We start from the raw sequence: 25,956 nt of genomic DNA, 5'->3' as shown, positions 1-25,956 counted from the left end.
TCTTACAAGTCCATTAAGGAACATTGAATGTCTCTCTGTTAACACAACTACCAGAGCAGTGGACATTTGAGCTCATAAATTCATTTCAATCAGGTTGAGAGGCACATTGGCTCAGCACAAAAGACAAAGTCCAACAGACAAGTTTGGACTATATGTACACATAACATTACTGCTTGGGATAAAACTGAAGTGTGTTACCTTGCAGTAATCATGTGTAATTGCTACAAGTAAGTACGGTGCAATAAAGAAATTTATGTTGGCTTTTTCAATTCAAGGTATTTTTTGTTGCAAAACAATACTTCAGGGAAAAATTTCATAAGAGGCACAAGTTTTAGCAGCCAAATTAAAAAAACCTCACAGGCCAAAGTATGCCTTCTTGCTGTAAGTCCTTTGCTGCACTCAAAGCGTGTGGGATGTTTTGTTCAGTTTAGTTGGTGCTGCTCTCAGAACATTGGCAGGGTTGCGCAATAAAACAGCCGCTATTGGTAAGGGCGCTTCACTCAAGCAATTTCTTGATAGACATGTCCCAATTCACACACGCAGGTAGGTGCCCAACATGTATACATGACCCCAAACCGTCAATGAATGTGACATCTGTATAGTATTCTGCAGACCCCTTCTCAGCCATCCAGAATATATCTAACCCAATTGGTCCCACCCACCTCCAGCCAATATCACTTCCTGTGCACCACCGGGATGAACAGTTCCGCGCCGGAGGAGGCCACAGCATTGGGCATTTCACTCACGGAATGATAGATACATAACCAGGCAATAATGGTGTTGAATTTATTTTGATCACATCTCATTCAGGTGGGAGAGTGGATAATAATTTAGGTGAGTGCAAAGATGAATTTGATCTTATAGCTATTGTCTTCCCGTGGATTATACAGGATGTATGGTATGTGATTGAACTTACCATTTTGTTGGCAATTATGTTCGCCAAAGCGTCTTGGTGTGGGATCTGTCACGGCATGAGGATGAGCGCCGCTCATTGGTTGGCAGTCCTTCCCGGAGCTAGGAATCAGGATGCGCGTTGTCAAGTTGTTGTTTTGTCAGTATGTGGGGGACTCTAATCATGGAGGGAATTCGACAGGTCTAGCGTCTAGCGGAAATCCGCCAAGTTATTGCACGACCCTTCTATACTCCCGATGCTCTGGAGATGAGATTACTCGTGATGAAAGCGTGAATCCGCTTCTGCCAAGGGTATTTCGATGTAGACTTATGTAGATCATTCAAGGGTTGGATGTTTGATTCAATCGTCTTGTGATTTTTGATTTTCAACCCTGTGACTATCTTTAGGCACTTTTTTGGTGCAACTCGCAAGGTACCAAAGTGCAAGATCGACGACAAAGTAGTCTACTCTCTTTATAGAGACACGTCTAGCTCCTAACTCTTCTCCAGGTTCATCCCTGAATAAAAAGCGTAAACTGTCCATCACGGGATTTCTCTTCAAAGTTTGTTCTTGGAAATTCGTATGGTGAATGAAGTACATGGCGTGATCAAAGATTGGGCAATATTATGAGACTAACGAAGGATATCTGCACATCAAGACTTCTGTTAGAAGCTTTTCATCAGTCACTCTCTTGATTAAACCGTGGACGTCATCTTTTGAATATGGGGTCTGTGAAGTCTGGTCATGTGTGCTGTGATCCATGGAGAACTGGTGGTGGGCTGATGAGGTCATCCAGTCACCTTTGAACTACGTAGTCCATCGAACCTTTGTGATGACTCGCAAGACGCAGAGCTCTCATCATAACTTTGATCACTAACGTGATGAGCGTCTAATATTGCTGTGATATTTCAAGCCAGACATCATAAGATAGATAATTAGCGTCTAGCCTATAGTCGCTAGATCATCTTTACCTTGCCTTTGGCACTCAACGGACATGGTCCAGCGGGTCCGAGGAAGGCCGAGTGGAGTGTAAAATCAAGCCCATAAGTAGAAAGATTACTACAGGCTTTGTTTCGGGTTTGAGATCTCTCGGAATCAGGCCGGCGTGTTGTTTAATATTTACTTTGCGGATAAAAAATCGGATGAAGCGAAGGAAGACAGACTAAAGACAGATGCTCTACATTTGATTTCACCGAATCTGATTCTGACTCATCTACAGATTATAGATACAAGAGAGATGTGATTCATCTGACCTCCGCTTATGCTTATTTCTTACCACGTTATGTACATTAGTGGCTCTCAAACCTGACCCAGTTTCAAAAAACCCGGTTGCCCCAGTTGAATTTTTGGCTGGGAGCTGTCAACAAATGTCAACTTGATACACAAAGTTACTGCCAAAAAACAACTGGGTCAACTGGGTTTTTTGAAAACCGGGGCAGGTTTGAGAGCCACTATTGTGGGGTTGAAGTCAAGCACAGATCCTTGTGCTCATTGATCAATTAATTGGAGTGAGGATTTATACCCGATGTCATCCAGTGACTCTTCTAAGACTCTTTAGTGACAAGAATCCTCACCTTTGTGATTAGAGGGCTCCAATATTCCGGAGGGTACTTGGTCAGGTGCTTAAGCGGCTTCATGGTTCTCGAAGTTACTATTGAGCAAGAGATGATCAATCATCACGCGGTTCCATGTATCATGGGTGATCAAGCTAGATTTGAGGACCCATAGATTCCAAATGACGAATACAAGTTCACAAATCTTGGGAGCGGTGATATAGTGCTAGCTCAAACAGGTCAGTAAATCACGAGGCCTCTTCTAGACAAGATGTTGAATAAGCCAATGAAGTCGGCGGTACATATCGTCTTTCATTATTGCAGACACCCGAGATTGCCCGAGTTCTCGGCACAGTCTCAGATCTCAACATGAAGAAACGTTGGAGCATGTTCTGAGAAGAAGATAACGGAGATGAAGAACAATAACCTTTTGGTATCCTAAGACGATGAGCTTTTTTAATGATGGACAGTTCGATTTTCCTCTTGATCAACGGGTTCTCCGAATTTACGGGGATCTATGAAAAGAAATTGCTGAGACTGAGCAAACACCCAAAAATTGATGAATCTAACTTTAAGGTTAAAATTTAGTCAAAAAGCCAGGTGTACATCGGGCCAATCCTCCGAATCAGTGACATGTGTGTATTACATAAGTTAATTTAGGTTTCGGTTTCGGTTCCTTCCATCCAGAGAGTGGTGATTCGCGGATGTATGTATGCGTCAGAACGGTCAAATGGGTTCACTTCACCCTTCAAAAGAAAATCTATAAAAGGCCAATCCAACCAGATTATATTTCCAAGTTTCCATCAAGATCTTAATTAATAAAAACAGTCAACTTTGCAATTCACCAGCACTATTTCATCGCCTGACTTTTTCTTCCTAGCTGCTGCCGTTTCTCCCAACTGTTGGGCTTCATTGCTGCCTCAAACTATTGTCGTCGAGTCAATGCACTCAAAGTTACCGACTCCTTTGGACTTTTCAACTCCCAATTCTCCATCAACAGATTCATCACCTTCCGATTCACCATCAAAACCTATCTTACCGCTCGATCAACGAATAGCCTATGTCGAACATGAGCTAGCTGGCCAATCTCCGATTTCATCCGCTTTTGATCCTCCCCGAAAGTCTAAGATTGGTCTATTGGCTAACATCAGAAAGAACCGTTATGTGTTGAATTGCGCCTTATTTGCGAGTTTGGGTGGTATTCTGTTTGGCTATGATGTATGTTCCCGCTTCTCCCCTCATTTTTCACCCCGGCTTCTACATTTCTGTCACATCTGGACCCCTTTTTTGATGACTGATTCCTTTGTTTATGCTTCATCAGCAAGGCGTGATATCTATCATTCTCGTTATCCCTCCATTTACATCTCGTTTTCCTCGAATTGATCCTACCCTTGGCTCACATACAGCAAGTTTTTGGAAAGGCTTTTTGGTCAATTACCTGTTTGTATGCTATCACACCTATTTAATCATCTCATCAAACTTCTGCCTATCCTTTTCTAGACCGTAGCCATCGAATTTGGAGCCATACTCGGTGTTGCTTTAGCTGGTTTTACGGCGGACAAATATGGTCGTAAACATGCAATAAGAATGTAAGTTCAATGTCTACGCATGTACTCTACTCATCTGTGCCATTCCTGTTGGTATAGCCGCAGTCACTGGTATGAAATTCTTCAAACATGTAACCTTTGAACCAAACCTTGATCGGGTTTGAATTGACACTATATGCCTTCCCCCACCTCTCATTTCTCGTCCATTTTGCGCATGTGACACATAGTGGAGTGACATTCTTCATCTTGGGCTCCATCATACAAACTGCTGCCCATGATTATGCCATGCTTGTGATCGGTCGTTTTCTCGGTGGAATCGGCATTGGCACATTGTCAATGACAGCTCCAATGTGAGAAGCTACGAAATGCCTTTGATTACTCCAATCAAAAATAAGCTTTGTCTATATGTGACTCAGTTGAATTACACCACAGGTATATGTGCGAAATCAGTCCTCCTGATGTTGGTATCTTTCATGTCATATCTCTAAATGTTTGGATGTGTTGCTAATCTCAACTTGAGTTTTATGTTACAGATCAGAGGTGCTTTATTATGTCTCGAGGAGTTCAACATCGTCGCTGGGATCGTCATTGCTTTTTACATCACGTAAGTTTGCCCGTTAAGTTTGGACTTTGTAATATCCTTTTTTACAACATGCGCAGTTTGATTTAACCATCTGTTTTACCTTGGGAAAAGTTATGGCACCCGCTTCATAGTTACCGAGCTGTCTTGGCGGTTACCTTTTGGCCTCCAAATGTGAGTCGAAAGGATGTAGTGAAGATCACGGTGAAAACAACTTCATGATTGGTTGCGATCATGAAAACGGGTGATTCCATATGCTCATCTGTTTTACACCTTCGCCACCTAGATTACCCGCCCTCGTCATTCTGTTTGGCCTCTATCAACTGCCAGCTTCTCCGCGTTGGCTGGCCAATCAAGGTCGATATGAGGAAAGCTTGATTGTTATTTCAACCCTTCGACAGCTACCAGTCGATGATTGTACGGTACGCAAAGAATGGATGGATATGCGTGTTGAAGCTGAATATCAGCGCGAGATTCAAAAATCTCGATATCAAAATTTGGCCTCTAAACATGCGCCATCCCACATGAGTGGCGACAATGAACGTTATGCTGAGAGCATTGAACCAGCCCAAGTCTCATCAGTATGGATGGATATTCGCTTTGAGTGGATGAGATGGGGTGATACCTTTCGACATGGATGTTGGAGGCGTACCATGGTGGGAGCAGGCGTGAGTCATTTTGCACCAATGTGCTTATCAAATCAAACATCCGTTTTTAGTGTTTCAATCGGTCATTCGACACTCCTGCTACTCTTCAACCATTGAAATTTGACCTGACTTGACCGCTTTGCCTGTTTTTACTGTCAAAATCAAAGCTGATGTTTTTTCAACAATTTGTGGGTAAACTTTTTCGATATCATGAAATTACAAACAGTCTTTCTGTTAGTACTTCGATATACGCCATACTGACTCCCTCGAGAACTTTAAACACCCGGTAGGTTGGTATCAACGTACGTCAAATCTGGTTGTTTGACTCTTGCGTCTCACGTGTTGTTTCACTTTCATCAGTGGATACGAGTGAAATGTCCAATCATATAATCTCATGTTGCATTTGAATACGCTTGGTCCCCTTTCATCATCTGTCCTCACAATTTGACTCTAGGCATTAATCTATTGTCAGTTCTTTCAATCCCATGTTGATATTCTCTTGTTGACAGGAAGAAACTCGACAAACCCATTCCTCTTTCTGACAAATGTTACACACTTTGCTTACATACTGTGTTCAAACAGACTCGCCGACATTATTTGCAACTCTTGGTCTGGACTTTGAAAGTCGCTTGACAATGAGTGGAATCATGAATGTTTGTCAACTTTTAGGTGTTTCAATGTCATTCTTGATAATGGATAAATTGGGGCGTAGACCTTTATTATTAGCTGGTAGTGTTGCCATGCTGGCTTGCCATGGTATGTTTTATTTTATGTCTTTACAACTTTCTCAATTAGATCTCTCATATAAGCTACACAACTTTTCTCATCATCAGCTATAGTTGCCATCCTCGTCGGAAAATACTCAGGAAACTGGGCTGAACATCAACAAGCGGGTTGGGCTGGAGTTACCTTTATCTTTAGTGAGTTCCGGCCATCATATCCGAAGCCGCACTAAATAGCTTCTTCCAGCGGTTGATTTTTGACATCCGGTGTCCATATCCAGTCTATATGATCTCGTTTGGATTAAGTTGGTATGTACAACCTTTGAATTCAAAACCATCAAGCGACTTTACTATCGTGGTCTAAGACAAGTAGCTAATTTTACCCATCGTTTCAAACATCATAGGGGCCCAGTACCCTGGGCGATACCTTCTGAAATCTTTCCATCTTCACTTCGTGCCAAGGGAGTGGCAGTAAGCACAATGTCGAATTGGATTAGTTGAGTCTTATCTTATCTTCAAAATCATTGTCAACTATGAATCATAGAGAGTTCCTTCTGTAGCTACGACTTTCTCCATGGCTTACTAATTGGTTTCCAATTTTTCAGATAACTTAATCATCGGCTTGATTACCCCACCAGTTTAGTTCGAACTCATTCCACAAATTCCATTCATATTCTACAATTCGAGTGTCACACATAGCTGATACATGGATGTATCCTTCATTTTTTTGATGCCCAGTTGATTGAAAGAACGTAAGCAAGTTTCATCTAATCTAACGTCTTCTTGACTATGATGTTTCCCTTTTGCAGTGAAACTGTCATCAGTATTGAACCCGTTTTTTCCCACTTCCTTTTACAATAGAAATTCAGGAGCGTTCATATTCTTTGCAGCAAACTCAGCTTTATCATTCGTGTTTGTATGGTTCTTTGTTCCCGAAACTGCAAATCGATCATTGGAAGTTGAGTCCATGACTTTATTCAATATATTGAGATTTTATTCGGATGGAACTAATCCAATTGTAAATGACTCGAAATCGATAGGATATGGATCAAATCTTTGGAGACTCTAAAGGAAATGTAGAGGAAATGAAGAAGAGAGAGTTGTATGAACAAATGATGTTGAATGAACAGATTAGGGAATAAGTACAAGATAATTATGTATATACGCATTTTACTTCGTGGTTGCCTTGTATATGATTGAGCAGGTTCTTTTTGTCTTATAATTTCTTGTCATGAAAACCTTTTTTCGAACCTTTCATTTTGAATGTTTCTTATTGAGGTAGAATTGTCTATATGTTTCTTTACATGATATCTTGTAGCAGAGTCAAGATTTCTTCATGCAATGTGTTTTCTTTCTTTTTTTCTTCGATGTATGATTTTATAAGATGGCGATGATTGCAGAAGAGGTTTTTGTAAAACCTGTATTCTATTACATCAGTGTACATACATGTCATTATCTGTCTCAAGCAAATATTTAAAGATGTGAATTTGTAGCTCTTGTGCATCTTCTTCTTTTTGTTGACCGACAATAAGGCATAACGAGCATATAACTGTTCAGACGCATTAGAAGATGCCGCGTTCAAAAGAAACAAGATGAATAAACTCCAGTCAAGTCGAAGATCACATGAGTGGCGAAGAACAAGAGGTAGGAGTGACAGTGTGATGAATTGTAAGTAAAGAGAGCATTCAGAAGTTGTTCCTGATTTCTATGATTATGTATCCTATGAGACTAGAGTCACATAGTCAAATTTTTAGTGAATTGCTTGAGTAAAGATGCTGTGTTGGGTTTGAAGTTTTAATCGATTACACAACAAACCACTTTACCATTCTCCTTCTCTTTCTTCTCATCCTCTCTTCCCTCTCATCATCACTCATTCTCATTCTCATTCTCATTGACTTTCTAAGTTTCATCGTCAACTTTCGTCCATCCACCACCATCATCATCAATCAATCCATCAGTCAATCAGTTCATCGGTCAAATCAATCAATCAATCAATCGGTCAATCAATTCACCTCATCATGACTTCAAACACTTCAGATCCTGTCTCACTTCATAATTTAACTCAAGTCTTACCAAATCGAACCGCATCTCAATCTATTTTATCAATCCCTTCCGAAGATTTAATCCTGTCAATCCTCAATACCCGATATCGTTCGGAACTTAATGATATTTATATTGGTCAAGCTACTTTACTTCATATTAATCCACTAGGTCCTACTACAGATCAAAATGACGAATCAGCACGTTCTTATCTCAACATCGACCCCTCTTCACCTTCTAATCCTCCTCATCTCTATGATCTCGCTTCTCGTGCTTTCTACACCATGCGTCGATCTGGAAAGACTCAGGCAATTGTCTATAGGTATCTCATCTCCTCTTTCATTTCACTCTATAACTTCAACACTAATCTGTTCCTCAATATCCATCGTTTTCACAGTGGCTTGTCGGGTTCCGGAAAGACGACCAGCATGTCACTCATCAGTAATCAGCTCATCCGTTTATCCGATCCGCTTGGGTCCAATTCTCCTAGCGGTAATGCAAAACCGGCTGATAAGCTTCAAAGACAACTTCCTCACTTCTTTCACCTTCTCAGTTCGTTTACTCAGGCAAAGACATATCAGAATCCAACTGCATCACGTATCTCAACCATGTTTGAGATCCATTTCGATGATCTTGGTCAATTGGCTGGTGCAAAAGCTTTAGTCTTTGGTTTTGATAAAACTCGGCTTCGGAATCCTCTTCGATCATCTCAAGATCGAGCTTTTGATGTCTTCTACCAGTTGATCGCTGGCTTTAGTCCCAATGATGATCCTAGCCTTATTCATCTCATGCCCCAACCCTCTGACTATCAGTTACTCGCCTCCTCAGGTTGCTATCGGCTCGCCGATCGTCCTGATGCTGATCAAATGGCCTTTGAAGACTTGAGAGCAGCTTTCAAAGCGCTCGGATTCAAGCCAAAGCATATTCAATCCATCTTCAAGCTTCTCTCCGCAATCCTTTTGATGGGTAACCTCGAATTTGACCTTTATAATTCTCGCGATTTCCAGGATCAATCTTGCTTTGTCACCGATGTCGAAACCTTGGCCGTCGTTGCTGGACTCCTTGGCGTCACTCCTGACGATCTTACTCGTATCCTCACAAATCGGGTGCAATACATACGCAAAGAAACTGTCACTGTCTTTTTGCGTCCTGATGGGGCTCGTAGGCAAAGGGACGATTTCATGAACGCATTATATGGAATTCTCTTGGCTTATGTGATTGAGACCGCCAATCACAAAATGTTTCCAGGAGATGAGATGATTCAAGAGATCCAAAGCCAAGGTGGCAGTAGTATCATTCAGCTTGATATTCCTGGTCTTCAAGGTCGGACGGATCAATTAGATACAGCAGAGAAGCGTAAATCGGTCAATCGTAACTCGACTCTCCTTGGTCAAGCTAATTCCTTTGGTGCTTCGGGTTATGAGGAATTTTGTATCAATTATCAAACTGAACTTGTTCAAACTTGGCTTAACAAGATGAACTTTCGTGATGATCAAACTAAAGCGGTTGCTGATGGGGTTGCCCTACCAAAGGTTGAACTTGCCGATCTGGCTTCCTCTCGTCTTGAGATGCTTCGTGGTGGATCCTTAGGCGGAAAAGCTGATGGGAAGCCCGGCGGGATCATTGGTGGCCTTACAAAAACAGCTCATTCTCACAGAAAAGGAAAATACTTGAGTATTGAAGAGGCTGACAATGACGTCCTAGACGGAATGCGTTCACATTTTGCTTCACATTCCAGTTTTATCTCTCGGCCCAATCACTCTACCTCTCAATCCGTTTTTGGAATCCAACACTGGTCTGGTCCTGTCAGTTATGATATCACCGGCTTCGTAGATTCAGATCTTGCACTAGTCGATGTCGAATTCGTTAGCTTGCTTCGTAATAGCGAAGATTCATTCATCTCAAGGCTCCTCTCAGGCCCTTCTCTTGCGCTTGACCGGCATCCACTGGATCACTCTGTCATCGTAGGGGCTCAGGTCTCAAGTAGTCCGCTTCGACGACCCTCGCCAATCATCCCTACGTATCGTCACATTGACGCCAATGACACCCAGGGTGGCTCACAAGTTGCATTTGATTCAACAGTGCCTCTCATAGATCATACTACTGTCCATTCTACGTGCTCTCAAATCAATGCTACTGTTTCTCAACTTCTCTCTCATTTCAATCAGTGTCAACTTTGGCATATCTTGTGCATCAAGCCTAATGATGATTTATACGCCAATCATTGGGAAGCCGCTCGGGTACATACTCAATTGCATTCTTTCAATGTTGCAGAGCTCGTGGCACGGAAACGAGTTGAATACCTCATTGATTTCGATCCCACTTTGTTTTCTATGAGGTTCAAACTAGTCGGAAATGAGTTGTCAGATATCAGAAGTCACCTGTCCGGCGAAGCCTTTGGTTGGATTGAAGGAGAAGACTACGCAATCGGTCGTTCGAGAATTTGGCTCACGTTCAACGCATTCAAGGCTTTAGAAGATCGCTTGAGCCTCGAAGAAGGTGGTGATGGAGGTAACGCCTCTGAGAGACGACGCCGTTCAATCGCGGGCCATCTTGCGGAAGTCTCGATTCCAGATTATGGAGCCCGACGAACAGGATCCTCTGGAGACGCTTGGGGAGACCTTGGTTATCATCAATCGACTGGTAGCCGAGAAGATTTATTGAACAAAAATGGCGCTTATGATAATAATGCAAACATTCCGCAGTCACCTGGCTACTTGGACACCAAGATGCGCGACTTACCTTTTGATGCGCCTGGTGAAGCTAGACAGAGCGTTTGGGCATCCGAATTCCAGGATAAACACAATGCAAGAGGAGATGCGAACGAGAAAGATCCACGATTTATGGACGGATTAGCGAAAGATTCAGCTGCAGGTACCGTTATCGATCACGATAAGGCACAAACATTGGAAGAAGTAGAATCTAGTCGGACAAGACGGATTTGGGTTAAACTAGTTTGGTTATTAACTTTTTGGATCCCTACTTTCATGTTGAGTAAGGTAGGAAGGATGAAAAGACCTGATGTACAAATGGCATGGAGAGAAAAGGTGGCGTTGTGTATCATCATCGGATTAATGTGTGGCAGTGTCTTGTAAGTTTCCTTTTGAATGTGTCTGCTTTCATCATGCTAAAAGATGAACTTTTTTTTGCGGTGTCAAATCAGGTTTGTCATTTTGGGATTGGGTAAAATTCTTTGTCCAAACCTCGCAAAGGCGTGGAATTTGACCGAATTAGGTTATCATGCCCGAGAAGATGATTACTTTGTAGGGGTCAGAGGTGGGGTATACGATCTGACCAAATTTTGGCGTGGTCAACATTCTGATATACTTGCACAACAAGTCACCAATTCTGATATGCTTTCACTGGCTGGTCAAGATTTATCTAATTACTTTCCACCTCCTTTGAGGCTTGCATGTCCATCGATTCAATCAGATCTAGTGACGCTTCAGTACTCAAATTGGACAGCTGAGGTTCCTAATGCGGTCCACACATCGGGAGCTAATCAAGTCGTGAAAACATCAAAGCTTGCAAGTGATCGATGGTACCCTGATAGATTCTTACCATTTATGACTCCTTTCTATAAAGGACCGATTGTCTATTCTAAGAAGACACTTGCGGGACTCAGCGAAAATCGATCGATTGCCATCTATGATGGTGGTGTCTATGATCTGACGGATTATTTGTATACATACGGCCTTCAAAACCAAAACGCGCAATTTTTGTATCTTGATAAATCCATCACTGACTTGGTTCAACAACAGCCGGGTTCCGACATCACTAAGGAGATTGATAAATTAGCACTCAACGTGACAGAGAAATCGGCCACACTTGCATGTATGAAAAACGTCTTTTACCTTGGTGATACTGACTTTAGGGAAGGACCACGCTGTACGGTCGGGAATTATATTCTCTTGGCATTTACGATTGTGATTGCATTAGCAGTAGTAGCCAAGTTTGTAGCCGCCTTACAATTGGGAACCAAGAGAATGCCAGAGCTCAGGGACAAGTTTGTGATCTGCCAAGTACCTTGTTATACAGAAGGAGAAGAATCATTGAAGAAGACGATTGACTCGTTAGCCACTTTGAAGTATGATGATAAACGAAAATTGATCTTTGTGATTTGTGATGGGATGATTATTGGATCTGGAAACGATCGACCTACGCCACGAATTGTATTAGATTTACTTGGAGTTGATCCTTCCATCGATCCTGATCCTCTGTTATTCCAATCTGTCTCTGAAGGTTCCAAGCAATTGAATTATGGAAAGGTGTACTCAGGTTTGTATGAAGTTGATGGACACGTGGTACCATATGTGGTAGTTGCTAAAGTAGGCAAACCTTCGGAACGGTCTAAACCTGGCAATCGTGGTAAACGTGATAGTCAAATTATGTTGATGAGGTTCTTAAATCGAGTTCATTTTGATTCACCCATGTGTCCATTGGAACTTGAGATTTGTCATCAGATTAAGAATGTGATTGGAGTTGAACCTCAACTATATGAGTCAGTACTTTCTTTTCTATTGATCTTTTATGAATGTTGAACTGACTGAATTCTCCGATACGATCAGGTTCTTGTTTACGATTGATGCTGATACGGAAGTTTATCCTGATGCCTTGAACCGATTGGTATCTGCTGCATCTGATGATGGAAGAATTATTGGAATCTGTGGAGAGACTAAACTTTCAAATGAGAAAGTTTCTTGGTGGACGATGATTCAAGTTTATGAGTTGAGTCAATGTTCCTTTTATCCTGATATATGAGAATAAGAATGTTGAGATTTTTTGCCATCAAACCGCCACAGATATTATATTTCTCATCATCTTGCGAAAGCTTTCGAATCTTTGTTCGGCAGTGTGACTTGTTTGCCGGGTTGTTTCACCCTTTATCGCATTCGTTCTGCTGATAAAGGAAGGCCATTGGTGGTTTCGAACTTGATCATTGATGAATATGCTGAGATTCATGTTGATGTGAGTATCTATGAGAGCCCAATGTTAGTTTGTACTTGGTTTGTAAGCTGACCCTTCACCATCACTCATTCTATCCACAGACTTTACACAAGAAGAATTTGTTCTCTCTTGGTGAAGATCGATTTTTCACTACGCTCTTGATGAAACATTTCCCGCACTACAAAACCAAATTCGTCTCGGATGCAACAGCCATGACAGCCGCACCTGAAACTTGGGCCGTCTTGTTATCACAACGACGAAGATGGATCAACTCGACCATTCATAATTTGGGTGAACTGATGTTTTTGAAGGACATGTGCGGATTTTGTTGTTTTTCGATGAGATTCTTCGTCTTCCTCGATTTGGTTGGTACAATCGTCCTACCGGCCACAACCGTCTACATTGTTTACCTGATTGTGATAGTATCTACCAAACAAGCTGCTGTTCCTATCATCTCTCTCATCATCATCGGCGCAGTCTATGGACTTCAAGCGGTGATTTTTTTGCTCAAACGAGAGTGGGGTTTGATCTTTTGGTTGATAATCTATCTCTTGGCTTATCCGATCTATTCATTCTTCTTACCAATCTACTCGTTTTGGAACTTTGATGATTTCTCTTGGGGTAATACAAGAGTAGTGGTAGGAGAAGGAAAACATAAGAAAGTCTTAGCAGATCAAGAAGATGTAGCGTTTGATCCATCAATGATCCCACTGAGAAAGTTTGGTGATTATCAAGCTGCGATGTGGGAAGAAGAATCAAAATCGAACTTCGGAGGACGTAGACCTGAATCGATTGGTGGATTCAGTTTGGCCTCTAGAAATCATCTCTCACAACATCCTGGACTCGGCAGTTACAATGCTCCATCACTTCATCATTCAGGTCGTTTAGACGTTCAAAACACTGGGGATTATTATCGTGATGGTCCTAAATCGGCTTATCATTCTCGATTACCTTCTAGAGCTAGTGGACTTAATATTCGTTCGCCTTCCCATCACGGTAGTCAAGTAGGTACACCTGGGGAATATGGTGGTGGGCCACTTCCGATGATGACGGGTGGACCGATGTCAATGATGGGCATGGGAGGTGGTGGACCTGGGTCAATTGCCTTTGGGCATGCTCCGATGAGCTTTATGGGACCAGCAATGGGAGGTGTTGGGGCTGGATCCATACGGGGATCAGGTATGGATTTCATGGGTGCAGCAGGTGGTCAAGGAATGATGATGAGTGGTTACCCTTCAATGGGTGGAATGGGAGATATGCATGCTAGAAATATGAGGTAAGTTCATTGATATTTTCATTGATATTCTTCATGACACTAACTTGATGGTTTAATTTTTTTAGTATGTTTAGCATGGGAGGTGGTATGATGGGAGGAGGAGGAAACATGATGATGATGGGAGGTGGGGGTAATGGAAATATGCCTGGTGTTCCTGGATCTGGAGGAGTTGGAGCACCACAAATGAATCCAAATCCGAATCCAAGTGATGATGAAATCGTTCAGGCTATTAGATCTTATCTTTCTACTCAAGATCTAATGAGAGTCACCAAACGATCAGCTAGAGAAGCCATCTCGAATTGGTTCCCAAAGTTTGTTTTTGTTCTATTTTTTAATATTCCTCTTTTTTTAGGTTTTGAAAGCAAAGGAGACTGATCTGTTTATGTTTTGTTTTTTTTTCGTATCTCTTTAGTGCTAATCTTGGAGAAAGAAAAGCGTTTGTAAATGAAATGATTGATAGTATTTTGGCTGGAAATTGAAGAAATCTTTAGAAGATGCGAAGAGTTTTTTTTTTTGATTAGCTTTTCATTGATTCAATGATGATTAGATATGATTGGTAAAATGCAAAAGAGAATGAAAATTGATGAGGAAATGCGTTTTTGGTTTTGTGTAATGTATTTTGTCTTTGGCCCTTTTTAGCATTAAAGTTTTTTTTGTGTGTGTCTCTTCTTTCTTCCCTCATCTTTTTTTTGTGGATTTGTTTACTGTTGTTTAGCAAGGTAATCTTTTTATCTTTTTCTTTAATTATTAAGTTTGCAAGATCATTTTTGTTTTTGTTTTGTGAATTTGTGTGGATTAAAGTTTTTTCATAGTTTCTTGTGTGAAGTGATGGTTTTTTTTATGATTTCTAGAAGTTACAATTTCAAAGAGTTTATCATGATAGAGATATGGGTTAGAAGTTGAACTTTTTTTTAATTTAGATTATAAGATTAGAAATGACTTTTTTTCATTAATTACAAATACAAAATTGATTTAACTTTTCAAGTAAAAGGTTCTCCTAAAGTGTCTGATATATAGAAGTTCAGAAAGCTTTATGGAAACTTGGTATGATGAGGATTCACGTGGTTTTTACAGAGAAAAGAGGTAAAAGTAGGCAATACCAGAATTCTGACAAGGAAATTTTGAGCATGATAGATTTCTGAACCTTGTTCATCTCTACATAATCATTCCTGAGTCCCAAATCTGATGGAGCTTCATGATTGGTGTTTATTGCAGATCTTTGGTGCTTGCACTGCATTCTTCACATCTTATTCCACCTTGCAGCCACTAAGTTGCAACCAATGGGCAGTAAGTAGCTATTACCTTCATCAATCATATTGTGTTTTCTCCATCTGAGATTGGTCTTTTTACATATGATTGAATCAATGTAAATTTGGAAAAATCTGTTTTCTGGCAAAAATTCTGCTTATGGCAAGGAACATGTGCACTGACCTTCTGATTGAACACAGAGAATTACAAGATTACACTTGTCTATGACACACCTCAGTTGCATCCACCAGAAATCATTCAAAATCATGATTTGCTAATACGGTGTGTGGGCATTTAAACTGCTTTAGCCTCCTTGAATGGTTAAGTATTTTTGTCAGTTGCTGCCCAATATAAGCAACATTATAAATACATCTAATCTGATGCTTGAAAGGTGCAATAGATTATGTCAAACTAAGCATAAAAGCATATCTGGGGAGAAAGTGAACCTAATGCTTATTTTGGGAATCAAATACCATATTTGAGATATTGTATCCCAATAAATTATGGTTTTTAGACAATTGCAACAGTCTTTTTAAGCATATCAAGCTGATGTAAACATAGTTATGCTTATAGAACTGCCCCTTGTAAGCATATTTTCACAAAAGATATGCTTTTAGCCTATATGCAAATATGTCCAAATCAAGCTCCCTGCATTTGTGTTTCATCAAAATTTGGTATCTATAGCATGATATGCTTACTCAATGTGTACTTATATTGAGTTGGAACTGTATTGGATTGTTGATCATTTGGCTTCAACTCCCTTTCCCTCTGCATTTTTATGTCTCATTGTTGGCTGGTATCTTTTTCAGTCTAGCCTACACCAATCAAGTTTCCTAATACAGTCAACTCTCTCTAAGTTGATGTCTCTTGAAGTGCATAAGAATTGTTTCTACCATTTTTGGTGGAACCACAACTGAGTGTTGGCTGCATAAAATCCCTTGACTCTACATAAGGTTTTGAGCTGCCATAAGTCCATTTAACTGCATAAACGCTATGTAAAATCCAAGTTCTTTCAGGTTCTCCCTGATTCTGCATGTTTCTGCAATCCCACCAACCCTTCAGAACCGCCATACTTCATCTACCCTATCTTCATGGAAGCTTGTTTTTGTTCCATGATCATTTCTGCTTGACTGCCTTTGGTCATGTTTATACCTCCTTCCTCCCAATCAAGTCCATGTTTTTGTAAGTAATTGGTGTGTGCATGTTGAATCTCTACAAGGGAATTGACACAATGTAGGTGAGCACCAAATCTGGCTTGCAGCGCTGCACAGCACTGCAACCCTTAGATTGGCAAGTGCAGCAAAAGTCAGGCTTTCTCAAGCTCAGTAGCTTTACAGGCAGTTTGATCAAAAGATCTTGGTAAATGTCACCCAAATTCCAAACTTGTAGGCTCTCACAAAAAGAGTGCCTACATGTGTGTTCCCATAAAAAAGGGCCAAATCTTGGTTTCAGGCAATGGAATTGGCAATGTAGGTGCTTGTATGTTGTAAAAGCGCCTACATTTCAAAATTTAGATGTAGGTGCTCAAAAAGTGGCAATTATTTTGCCAAAAGGATATTGGAGGATGGGAGAACCATTTTGGGTTGAAGAAAGGATATTGAAGCTCGGAAAACTTATTTTGAGTTGCAAAAAGGATATTGGACAACAGAAAAAGTATTTTGAGTTGCACAAAAAATAACACAGGGCGGAAAAACTAGTTTGAGTTTGAGACACGATAACAGAGGTCAGGAAAATATTTCAGGTTGCAAACAGGAGATTGGAGGACTACTGAGTTGCGGAAAGGACATTGAAGGATGGAAAACTTATTTTGGGTTTTGAAAACAATAATGGAGGACAGAAGAACTATTTCAAGTTGCAAACAGAATATGGGAAGACGGGAAAGCTGTGTTGAGTTGCAAACACACTAATGCAAGACATATTTGGAGTAACAATAAGGGAGGATGGGAAAACTATCTCAAGTTGCGGAAATGATAAAAGAGGATGGAATGATTCCATTGAAAAGACAATGCAAATTGTTTTTTCTGTCCTGTAATTCTTTATTTTGGCAACTTGAAAAGTCATTCCAACCTCCATGATCCTTTTTGCAACTTGAAATAGTTATTCTGTCCTCTTTTATGGTTTTTGCAACTCAGAATAGTTCTTCTGTCCTCTGTTATTGCTTTCATAACTCAAAATTGTTTTTCCATCCTCCAATATGCTTTTCCCACCTTAAAATATTTGTCTGTCCTTCATTATTGTTTTTGCAACTCAATAGTTTTGGTGATAGTTTTCCTATCCCTCAACATATTTTTTGCAACTCAAAATACAGTTGTTATCACCAAAGCCCTCTGACTGGCTCCCTGCAAGAACAATTGGGGCAGTTGACCCGGTACTTTGGTATTTTTTATGCCATGATATTTCTTGCAAAGCCCATTTTTGGACTGTTCAGGTGTAGAGGAACCAAGAAATGGTACTCATGAACCTGTACAGCCACTTTGCAAAAAGAAATTGATCTAAGACCCCAACCAGTCAGACCACGGGCTGATTTGAGCCTGATGCAAGCCTAATACAGGCAGATTTCATGCCTTTACATAACTAGATATGTACTTAACATCATAGTTAAGTCAGATTTATAGCATAAAAACCCACAAAAAATACAAAAGTTTGCCAAAATTGGTGAAAACCCCCAAATTTTTGATTGTTTTGGTGAAAGTAGGTGTTATTGGGACCCCCTGACCAGTTGGACCGGGGCCGGCCCCAGCCAAACCAGTCAGAGGGCTTTGGTGATAACAAATGTAGCTGTTCCGTCCTTCAATATTTTTTCTGCAACTCAAGATCATTGCTACATTTTGAATTACCAATGTAGGTGCCAGCTAACTGGCCTTTTTGAATTGTAGGCGCTTATTTCAACTCCAGGGCCTGAAACCCAAATCTGGGTGCTTTTTTTGTGGGAACACACATGTAGATCTACTTGTGAGGGCCTACAAGTTTTGAATTTGGCTGGAATTCGGCAAGATCCTAGAAAAAGCTCCAAGGAAAAATTTTGGCTGAAAGTATCACTTTCCTTATGCAGAGCTTCACAGCACTGCAGGAGGTAGATGAGCCAGCTGTGGAATAATACTATTGGTGATGAGTCCAATGTCAACTTGACAATTTTCATCAACTCTGACAAATTGATCAATTTTTCTGAACAATCTTTACAGTTGAAAATTATAAGCCTGGATTTGAATAGATTTGTGCATTCAAGTAAAGAAACCAAGCAACAGTCAATCATCCAGAGAACTAAAAAGGGGTGATGACTGGGACTGACAAGTCAATGGGTCCAACAGCTAACAGTGACATACATTTTCTCAATCACAGGGGCCAAAGTTGATGTTCACATACAGGTGAGCATTGTACACTTTCCCCAATTCTCCAAAAAAAGATTGTTGTTCTTCCTTCAATTTACAATTTTGGTAGTGCTCAAGTGATCAGGCTGTTTTGCTCAGGTTTTGCTGTACATTGCTGGAGAATTCTCATTTCCATCTTGCATGAGCATTCTGTGAGATCAGTCTCTCAGATGAGTTTCAGAATTGGTTCATGAGTCACTGCATACTGAGAACAGCTCAGGACCTTGTCTGAAATCCTGGATCAGCAGGCTCCAAGGCATGCCGCTGAGGATCAACTGAGGGGCTGAGATGAAGTGAACAGATGGGCCAGCCCTCCCGTTATCAATTGATGGGTTTAGAGTAACTTGGTCTGATCTAATTGGTTGAGAGTTGGTATGAATGGCATTCCAGCTGAAAATGCTGAGTTTTATCAAATTTTTCAAAGGTATTATGAATGTTGAATGAGCTCCATCTGATACATGAGTGATCCTTTGCTCTTGCTTACAATATAGGGATTGGTGGCTTGATGTAACTGGTATTATTGAAGGTCTGTAAAAAAGATGTGCTGTGAGAATGGTGGCTGATTGGCAGCCGCAAGCACTGCACCTAGAAATGTCAGCAGAAGGCATGGTGCACACTGCACATATTGGCAGCCCTTTGGCTAACAGAGCGGCTGCGCCTGTTGTGAGCACAGCTAGCTATATGAAACTACAAAAAGGTGGATCTCACAAGGGTGCTCTCAGGAAATGTGAATTTACTGTAGTAAGATCTTTGACGTTAAAAGGGGTTTTTGGACATGAAAGAAAATGGATTGTAAAGCGGGGGCACGCCCAAGGGGAACCAGCAAACCTGAGGCAAACAAGACCTGTGATTGAAGAGGTTTGCAGGCCTGGTCACTACAATGCACCTCAATCTGGTGTCAAGCAAAATAATTCCCTGGGTATGACCGCTACAAAACCCATAGTCATTCTATTCAACTATGGGTATTCCCAAAAATTTCAAAATGTTCATCATGTGGCACTGCCAGCAGAGATTCCTTGGAGCAGAAAATTCAAGGTATCCACCTTGGATATAGATTCCCTTGGACTGCGTGTCCAAGGAAACAATCCAAGTTTTTCTTTGGACCCAGAGATTTCTTCAGATCATATAATCAGATGTTGAGTCCAAGGCTATTGCTGTTCAAGGATAGCTGGTAATCAAAGAAAGTAAAGGTCCAACAGCCAGATAGGCCTTTGAAAACCTTATCAGAAGCTTCTTGTTATACATGCATATTGATAATTGTGTTTTTGTTTCAGGGATGATGCAATGTACTTTGAAATGTGCTTATTTCCAGTCTACTTTTGAATCAATTGATTTAATCGCCTTTTATTTGATTATTGCAATCTTCAATGAATAAACGCGTTTGCCGACTGATCAGTCAAAAACACCTCCGTTTGGATGTGGACAGATGATATAGTCCCAAGAAAAATATTGTGACTATGAAGCGCATCAACATTGGACAAAATCAGGATTCAGGGATATACAAAGATCATTGAAAGTGAAAAATCGCAAGGTTCCAATACAGACAAATGATGGTACTTCCAAGTGTGATGATTTGAAAATGAAAAGAAAAAACAATTGATGAGATGATGGCAAGTTGAAGATAAGAAAAGCAAGACGAAACTAAAAAGAATACGCGAATACAGACGATGTAAACCTATTCCTACAACATATTGTCTTGTCAACCCGACCAAGGCCAACCTGCATAGGCCCCAAAGTACATAATAAAATGGTCGCGTAAAGTATTCAAAGCTCGTCTCTTGACTCCTCTTTGTCGAGCTCTTCGGTTACTCTCTGTTGAGCTGCATCCGCACGATCCTTTCGATCCCGTAAATCTTCATCATCCACCTTGTCCTGTTTCTCTTGGGTTGCAGCATGTTGAGATTGAATGAGCTTCGTACGATGAAGATGAGCAGCTTCAAGCCATTGAGTGATATGTTGGACTGTGTCCTTGCCCAGAGCCCAATACCCACTATTTTCTTTCTCGTTGAACATTGAAATATGTCTACCAGAGCGCAATCAAGAATGCAAGAGAAGAATTTGTACGATCAGTGAGCTGGTGAGGGAAGAAACCAAAAACGATACTAAGATGACTCACGCGTCAATCTCATTTTTCGCTCGAATGTTTCGATTGGCAGTAAAATGCTTTCGAATGTCACGAGGAATAGTGGAGTCCGGCAAAACGATCAAGTGGCGACTATCGGAAAATGACTTGCTTTCAAACACTTTGGGAATCTCAGTGTAAAAACTGTGGTAAAGCACATCAGCTCACCACAAAGACCAAACAGAAGATAACATTAAACGGAGCTATACCAATGGAAGTTAATCGTGGGTTGAGTATCAATCACTTCAATCACTCTCTTCTTCAAATTGTCTCCTTTCCATAATTCTCCTACAAAGTCTAGATGACTGGAAGCCCAAGTGAAATTCTCGGAGATAGCATCCTTCTGCCAATAAGATGTACCTGCAGCCGCTGCTAGACCGGCGACACCTGCAGCTGCCATACCCATCTTCCACCAATCTTTATTAGCGTTTGATGGCGCTGGTTCTTCTTTCTTCTTAGACCCACTTGGGGTAGCTTGCGATGTCTTGGTTTTGTCTTTAGATGCTTGATCGGTCGTAGAGCCAGACATCCAACCCAAAGCACCGAGACCGAGGCCCAGACCACTGGCAATTTCTTGAGCACTTTTTGCGTATTTCAGGTATTCATTGGCAGCGTTGGCGAATACTGCGGGATTGAGACCATAATAAGGAGTATCGTAACCGATTAGGCCGATGATACCAGGCCAGACTATAGTTTCGTGCAATTTGCTTGCAGAGTCTCGATCTCGGAGTAGCTTGAGAGTTGCGTCGGCTAACACTAAACCCCCCATGCTGATCTCAAAGAGCATATGAGAAAATTCAGAAAGACTATTCTGAGCTTATAACGCGTGGCGTACATGACTTAGGTTTTGCAACATACCTATGTCCAAGGAGAACAATATAGGCCTTTTCGCGTTTACCATCACCTAAACCTCGTTCCTTGCGTTCCTCTGAGACTACTGCCTCAATTTCGGACGTCTTGACTGTGAGCCAATCCAAGAATAACTCAGATGCTTTGGCCTAGGGAGAGCAAAAAATGTTGTCTTCGCTCAGTAACAAGGAGAAGAATGAGGTGATTGGTAAGGCAAGATTGTACAGACTAGAGAGCCACGGGTATCGTAGGCTGGATAAACGATAGATTCGGTCTGAGTATTGGACCAAGTCTCCGAGCAAAGAAATTTGATTCTTTCAGGAAATGTTCCAAATGTATCATCGCCACTGTTTGATTGCAAGATCGATGACATAAGCTTGAGTATACATATATGCGAATTGGAAGTTGAGATTTTAAAAATGTATTTTGTATGTACCCTTTAAAACTATGACCATGACGTCAGTGAGCATATCAATCAAGATTCGAATCTATGTTCACAAAAATGGCATACATACCCATGTAACCAGACTAAGAGAAGGATAGCAGGCGCACCGATAGCCGTGTTGATAAAATCTTGACTTGCTTGAACGAGCGACATTGATCTATACGCCAAAAGAAGTTAATGTGATGAATCTCAATCGGACCACTCATCACATCAAACCACTTTTGACTGCGTGACCTGTCTCAAGCCTGTCCAGGACATGTCAAGATATCGTTTCATCTTTCACAACCATTTCATTCATATGTATAGGCCAAGAGTCCATTTGGATATCAACATTGAACAAGTTTTGGAGTATTCCTCATCGTCTCAAAGCAAATATTTGCTCATTGAATCATCTTCATTACGACATTGATCAAATCGACGTTTCCATAACCACTTTGAAGAGGTTTGAAGAGTCCTTTTTGACTCCTTTAATCACAAATCTTTTCCACCTGTTGCATTTATTTGTCATCTTCTATCCTCATTGTTGAGATTATCTTGAAATCCTATCACTGCAATGAAATCGATTTATTGCTTGTTGTATCAGAAGCCCCCCTCTCGTTCTAAAAGCAATAAGCGTATTGTCGCTCCTCTTGATCGAAGACCCCCTCAACAAAAAAACGAGTCCGCTGAGCACGAACTGACAGTATCCAGGCTCCCGTCGACGGCCTGTAGGCCGTATAAGCTCGACCTGCAGACCGTGTTTCACAGAAAGCCTGCAGGCCGACATCTGCTGATTCAGGCTGAACCCCACTGACCTGCGGCGGACGTTCGGTGAAAAAACAGCCGGGATGTAGGCCGCCTTCGAGCCCGCCTGCGAACCGGCCTAATCTCCCTTAATCTTCCCGTGGTGTATATATTCACATATATCTCTTCTCTCTTGTGTTGGTAGATCAGAACCTAGTTTTGTGGGTGAGAACACATTTCCCCTTATAAGCAATTCGTTTTCTCTCTGGTCCTGGTAGATTAGAACTTTAACGCTAATCTTCAGCTTTGTCCCACTCTAATATTGCTGGTACAGTCGTTCTCAGAAATGTTGGAAAAATGCAAAATCTCGAGCTGAGCTCGGGGTCCGTGCGCTGAGCAGGGACACGCAGATACAAACACTGACAAAAACTTTGATTTTGACAGGTATCTCAAGATGAAAATTCGTTTACTTTCCATCATACCTCGATGACCACACACCTATCTTGCCAATGGCCAGGCTAACGGACTGATCTCTTCAGAAAAACGGTGAAAACGTATGATTTCATGGTTAAGGGATTGTAACACGAGTTGAGGATCAGAGGAAGGATGGCATAGAGAGGACACAAGGGAGTTGAGGTTGGTGAAAGGGACACTGATCTCCACTCGACAGCTGCCATGACTTTTCCGTGACACATGTCATGAAAAAGTCACCTCCTCGGGACCACGACCTCAGCTCGAGATGTTGGATTTTTCCAACATTTCTGAGAACGACTGTATCACGCGTGCTACATAGAGTACTCGATTTTAAGAATTGGTTATTCCCCTACGACGGCACCTGAGAGCGACCCTCTCCGATTAACAGCTGTCGAGGCATCGAGGGACACCCGAGCCCTCCTAACGGCCAAAAGATATTGTCTCAGGAAATTCGTCAGTTGCAAGAGATGAGAGAAGATATCTATATAGACTCTTATTTCGTTGTAATTTTTCTCCTTGTTAATCCACTTTCCTTCTTCCAAATTGAATCTACTCCAGTCAATCAGTCATCAGGGGCAATCACTTTTGTTAGCAGGATATTCACTGGTTTTGATATCGATACGAGATGATATTTCTTGCCCTAATCCTCATAATACATTTACTGGTTCTTAGTCACGCTCGTGAGTCCAATCCCCGGGCCCGCGGGCAAGGTGGCACACTTGAAAGACGCAATACCAACCAAAACAAAAACGTCATCACATGTGAAGGAGATGGAGGGCAATATGGGGGAATCATACAAGACTGCCATAAGTTAGTACTATTTCGCCTTCAGACTAATTGGATTTGTCACACATGAATCGAAGAGAATTAATTGAATTCAATCTTGCTGTTTGTACGTCATCCAGAGTCTGTAACTACATGGTAAATCCGAAGAACGCGCCGGTTTCATGCGCCATGTTCCAAACTTGTGCAGTGAGTCAAACATGAATTCTATCTAGCTTTGCTCATGAAGCTGATTTGTTGAGTCCCGTTTGATTTGCAAAGATTATAGTCTTGAACCCAGATGGCTCACCCACAACGGTCGATGGCGTGTAAGTCTTGAGCTGATCAATGTCGTGTGTGCCAGGCCTTTTGTCCAGAATCTGATTCAACAAATTGGCGACCTCTCCAGAATCCCTGCAAACGAGTTTCGGTTTGCTGTGGGGCAGAGCATCACAGACAATTGTGTTGCGGAGCCCAAGCTCCATTTTGTGAGTGAACCCCTGTGAATACGTCTCTTCGAGACCACCACTTAACTTACAAACAATCGCCCTGTTTCATAGCGTACAAAGCCACTTTCTGCTTACCCGGATATCATCCTGGGGCTACAGTGGCTCGACTCGCCCGGGGGATCTGCATCCGCTGAGCCCTGCGATGAAGCAACCTCGGCCAATTTTTCCTGAGCTCTTGACGTTTGGGCTCGCAACATGGGACTGTTTTCTTTCCAATTTCTGACTTGTTCCTGTTGGTTGAGCACTAGAAACTTCACACAATGGCAATAGTCCGTTGGTCTTTACAGTGTTAAATGAGCTACAACGAGCTACATATAGTTTGAATCATCTGTATCTTTCTCCAAAATATAGCTGTCCAACCAGGATATCTTTGTTGAAATTAATAAACCTGTTTGCTCAAAACATGACGAGTGGGATGTACAGCAGTAAGTTTAACAGAGAGGTGATACCTCATGATTGGATGGAGCACTCTGTTATTGTGGTACAGTTCCAAACAACCTTGAGCTCTTGAACCCAACCCAGATATGTAGGGGTGGAGTTTGATGAAAGGCATGCATATACATCATGGCTCATATTGGAAGGAAACGTGAAGAATCTCAGATTGTCATCAAAGGAATTTTTGAACTGTTGAAGCTTTTTGACAATTCACAATTGATATAGTTACACCTGCCATTTGGAGGAGTGAAAGTTGTTTATGAATAGGTGCACTAGCTTCGTGAGCATACCTCGGATGTTCCTGATAATTTGTTAATTCTTGATTGGTGTACTGATTGAGAACGGACGTTCAACTGTTGAAGTCGGCTGAGCGTGTTGATCACGTGACGAGTGAGATGTAAGCTGATCGAACAGTTCAAGAAAGAAACTCAACATTCTCATCCTACTTACAATCAAGGAAAACAAGAAAGAAACAAATCCACATCACTTTCTCCAAGGTTTGAAATTTAAAATGAGTAACGTAACTTCATTTTCCCTTGTTTGACTAGATACAACCGCTTTTCAGCTTGAGCTGATGTTCTCAATGTTTTGATATTACAGGAAGCATGGCTTTTTCTTTCAGGAGTCATCATGGCCGCAGTTTTATCTTTACAGCAGTATTCTACGTCGGCGTTCTTGTCAGAAAATACTATCGATCACTATCGATCATCCGACTGACCAGGTTGAACATGTCCTTCAAATCAGATTATCATGTTTTCAGATATAGAATGTCGGTATGCTCACTGATGTATTAGGGTGATGTAACTTCACGGCCATT

General features: G+C 41.3%; 6 protein-coding genes across 6 annotated transcripts; 5 read left to right on the top strand and 1 right to left on the bottom strand.

Annotated features, from left to right (window-relative positions):
- Positions 1-521: 521 nt before the first annotated feature.
- Positions 522-1,390, top strand: MELLADRAFT_105487 (uncharacterized protein; the record flags this gene model as incomplete). Its single annotated transcript, XM_007408699.1, has 4 exons — positions 522-543; positions 811-834; positions 865-1,051; positions 1,300-1,390. The coding sequence occupies 4 exons, from the start codon at positions 522-524 to the stop codon at positions 1,388-1,390; spliced, it is 324 nt and encodes a 107-aa protein (XP_007408761.1).
- Positions 1,391-3,387: 1,997 nt separating this feature from the next.
- On the top strand, positions 3,388-7,083 carry MELLADRAFT_85306 (uncharacterized protein; the record flags this gene model as incomplete). The annotated part of the gene is made up of 19 exons (XM_007408700.1): positions 3,388-3,663; positions 3,767-3,874; positions 3,946-4,034; positions 4,220-4,342; positions 4,425-4,452; positions 4,526-4,596; positions 4,687-4,746; positions 4,859-5,240; positions 5,387-5,407; positions 5,510-5,521; positions 5,674-5,686; positions 5,802-5,975; positions 6,053-6,139; positions 6,223-6,250; positions 6,346-6,437; positions 6,547-6,578; positions 6,680-6,693; positions 6,803-6,899; positions 6,982-7,083. The coding sequence occupies 19 exons, from the start codon at positions 3,388-3,390 to the stop codon at positions 7,081-7,083; spliced, it is 1,809 nt and encodes a 602-aa protein (XP_007408762.1).
- Positions 7,084-8,409: 1,326 nt separating this feature from the next.
- On the top strand, positions 8,410-9,225 carry MELLADRAFT_35148 (uncharacterized protein; the record flags this gene model as incomplete). Its single annotated transcript, XM_007408701.1, has 1 exon — positions 8,410-9,225. A coding segment is annotated over one exon (816 nt), but the record flags the coding sequence as incomplete, so codon positions are not given.
- A 1,581-nt stretch (positions 9,226-10,806) lies between these two features.
- On the top strand, positions 10,807-13,686 carry MELLADRAFT_43054 (family 2 glycosyltransferase; the record flags this gene model as incomplete). Its single annotated transcript, XM_007408702.1, has 5 exons — positions 10,807-11,072; positions 11,145-12,482; positions 12,550-12,708; positions 12,784-12,949; positions 13,030-13,686. Coding segments are annotated over 5 exons (2,568 nt in total), but the record flags the coding sequence as incomplete, so codon positions are not given.
- A 468-nt stretch (positions 13,687-14,154) lies between these two features.
- On the top strand, positions 14,155-15,217 carry MELLADRAFT_71596 (uncharacterized protein; the record flags this gene model as incomplete). The annotated part of the gene is made up of 3 exons (XM_007408703.1): positions 14,155-14,204; positions 14,270-14,515; positions 14,617-15,217. 3 exons carry the CDS (start codon positions 14,167-14,169, stop codon positions 14,681-14,683), a joined length of 351 nt encoding a protein of 116 aa, XP_007408765.1.
- A 5,050-nt stretch (positions 15,218-20,267) lies between these two features.
- Positions 20,268-22,415, bottom strand: MELLADRAFT_71595 (Hypothetical protein; the record flags this gene model as incomplete). The annotated part of the gene is made up of 7 exons (XM_007408677.1): positions 20,268-20,843; positions 20,937-21,086; positions 21,152-21,712; positions 21,801-21,940; positions 22,021-22,138; positions 22,228-22,236; positions 22,307-22,415. The coding sequence occupies 7 exons, from the start codon at positions 22,387-22,389 to the stop codon at positions 20,585-20,587; spliced, it is 1,320 nt and encodes a 439-aa protein (XP_007408739.1).
- Between the last annotated feature and the right edge of the window lie 3,541 nt (positions 22,416-25,956).

This window comes from Melampsora larici-populina (genome assembly GCF_000204055.1).
Source record: "Melampsora larici-populina 98AG31 unplaced genomic scaffold MELLAscaffold_13, whole genome shotgun sequence".
Taxonomy (NCBI): domain Eukaryota; kingdom Fungi; phylum Basidiomycota; class Pucciniomycetes; order Pucciniales; family Melampsoraceae; genus Melampsora; species Melampsora laricis-populina.
Note: the sequence above shows the minus strand (reverse complement) of the source record. Positions and strands in the feature narration are given on the sequence as shown.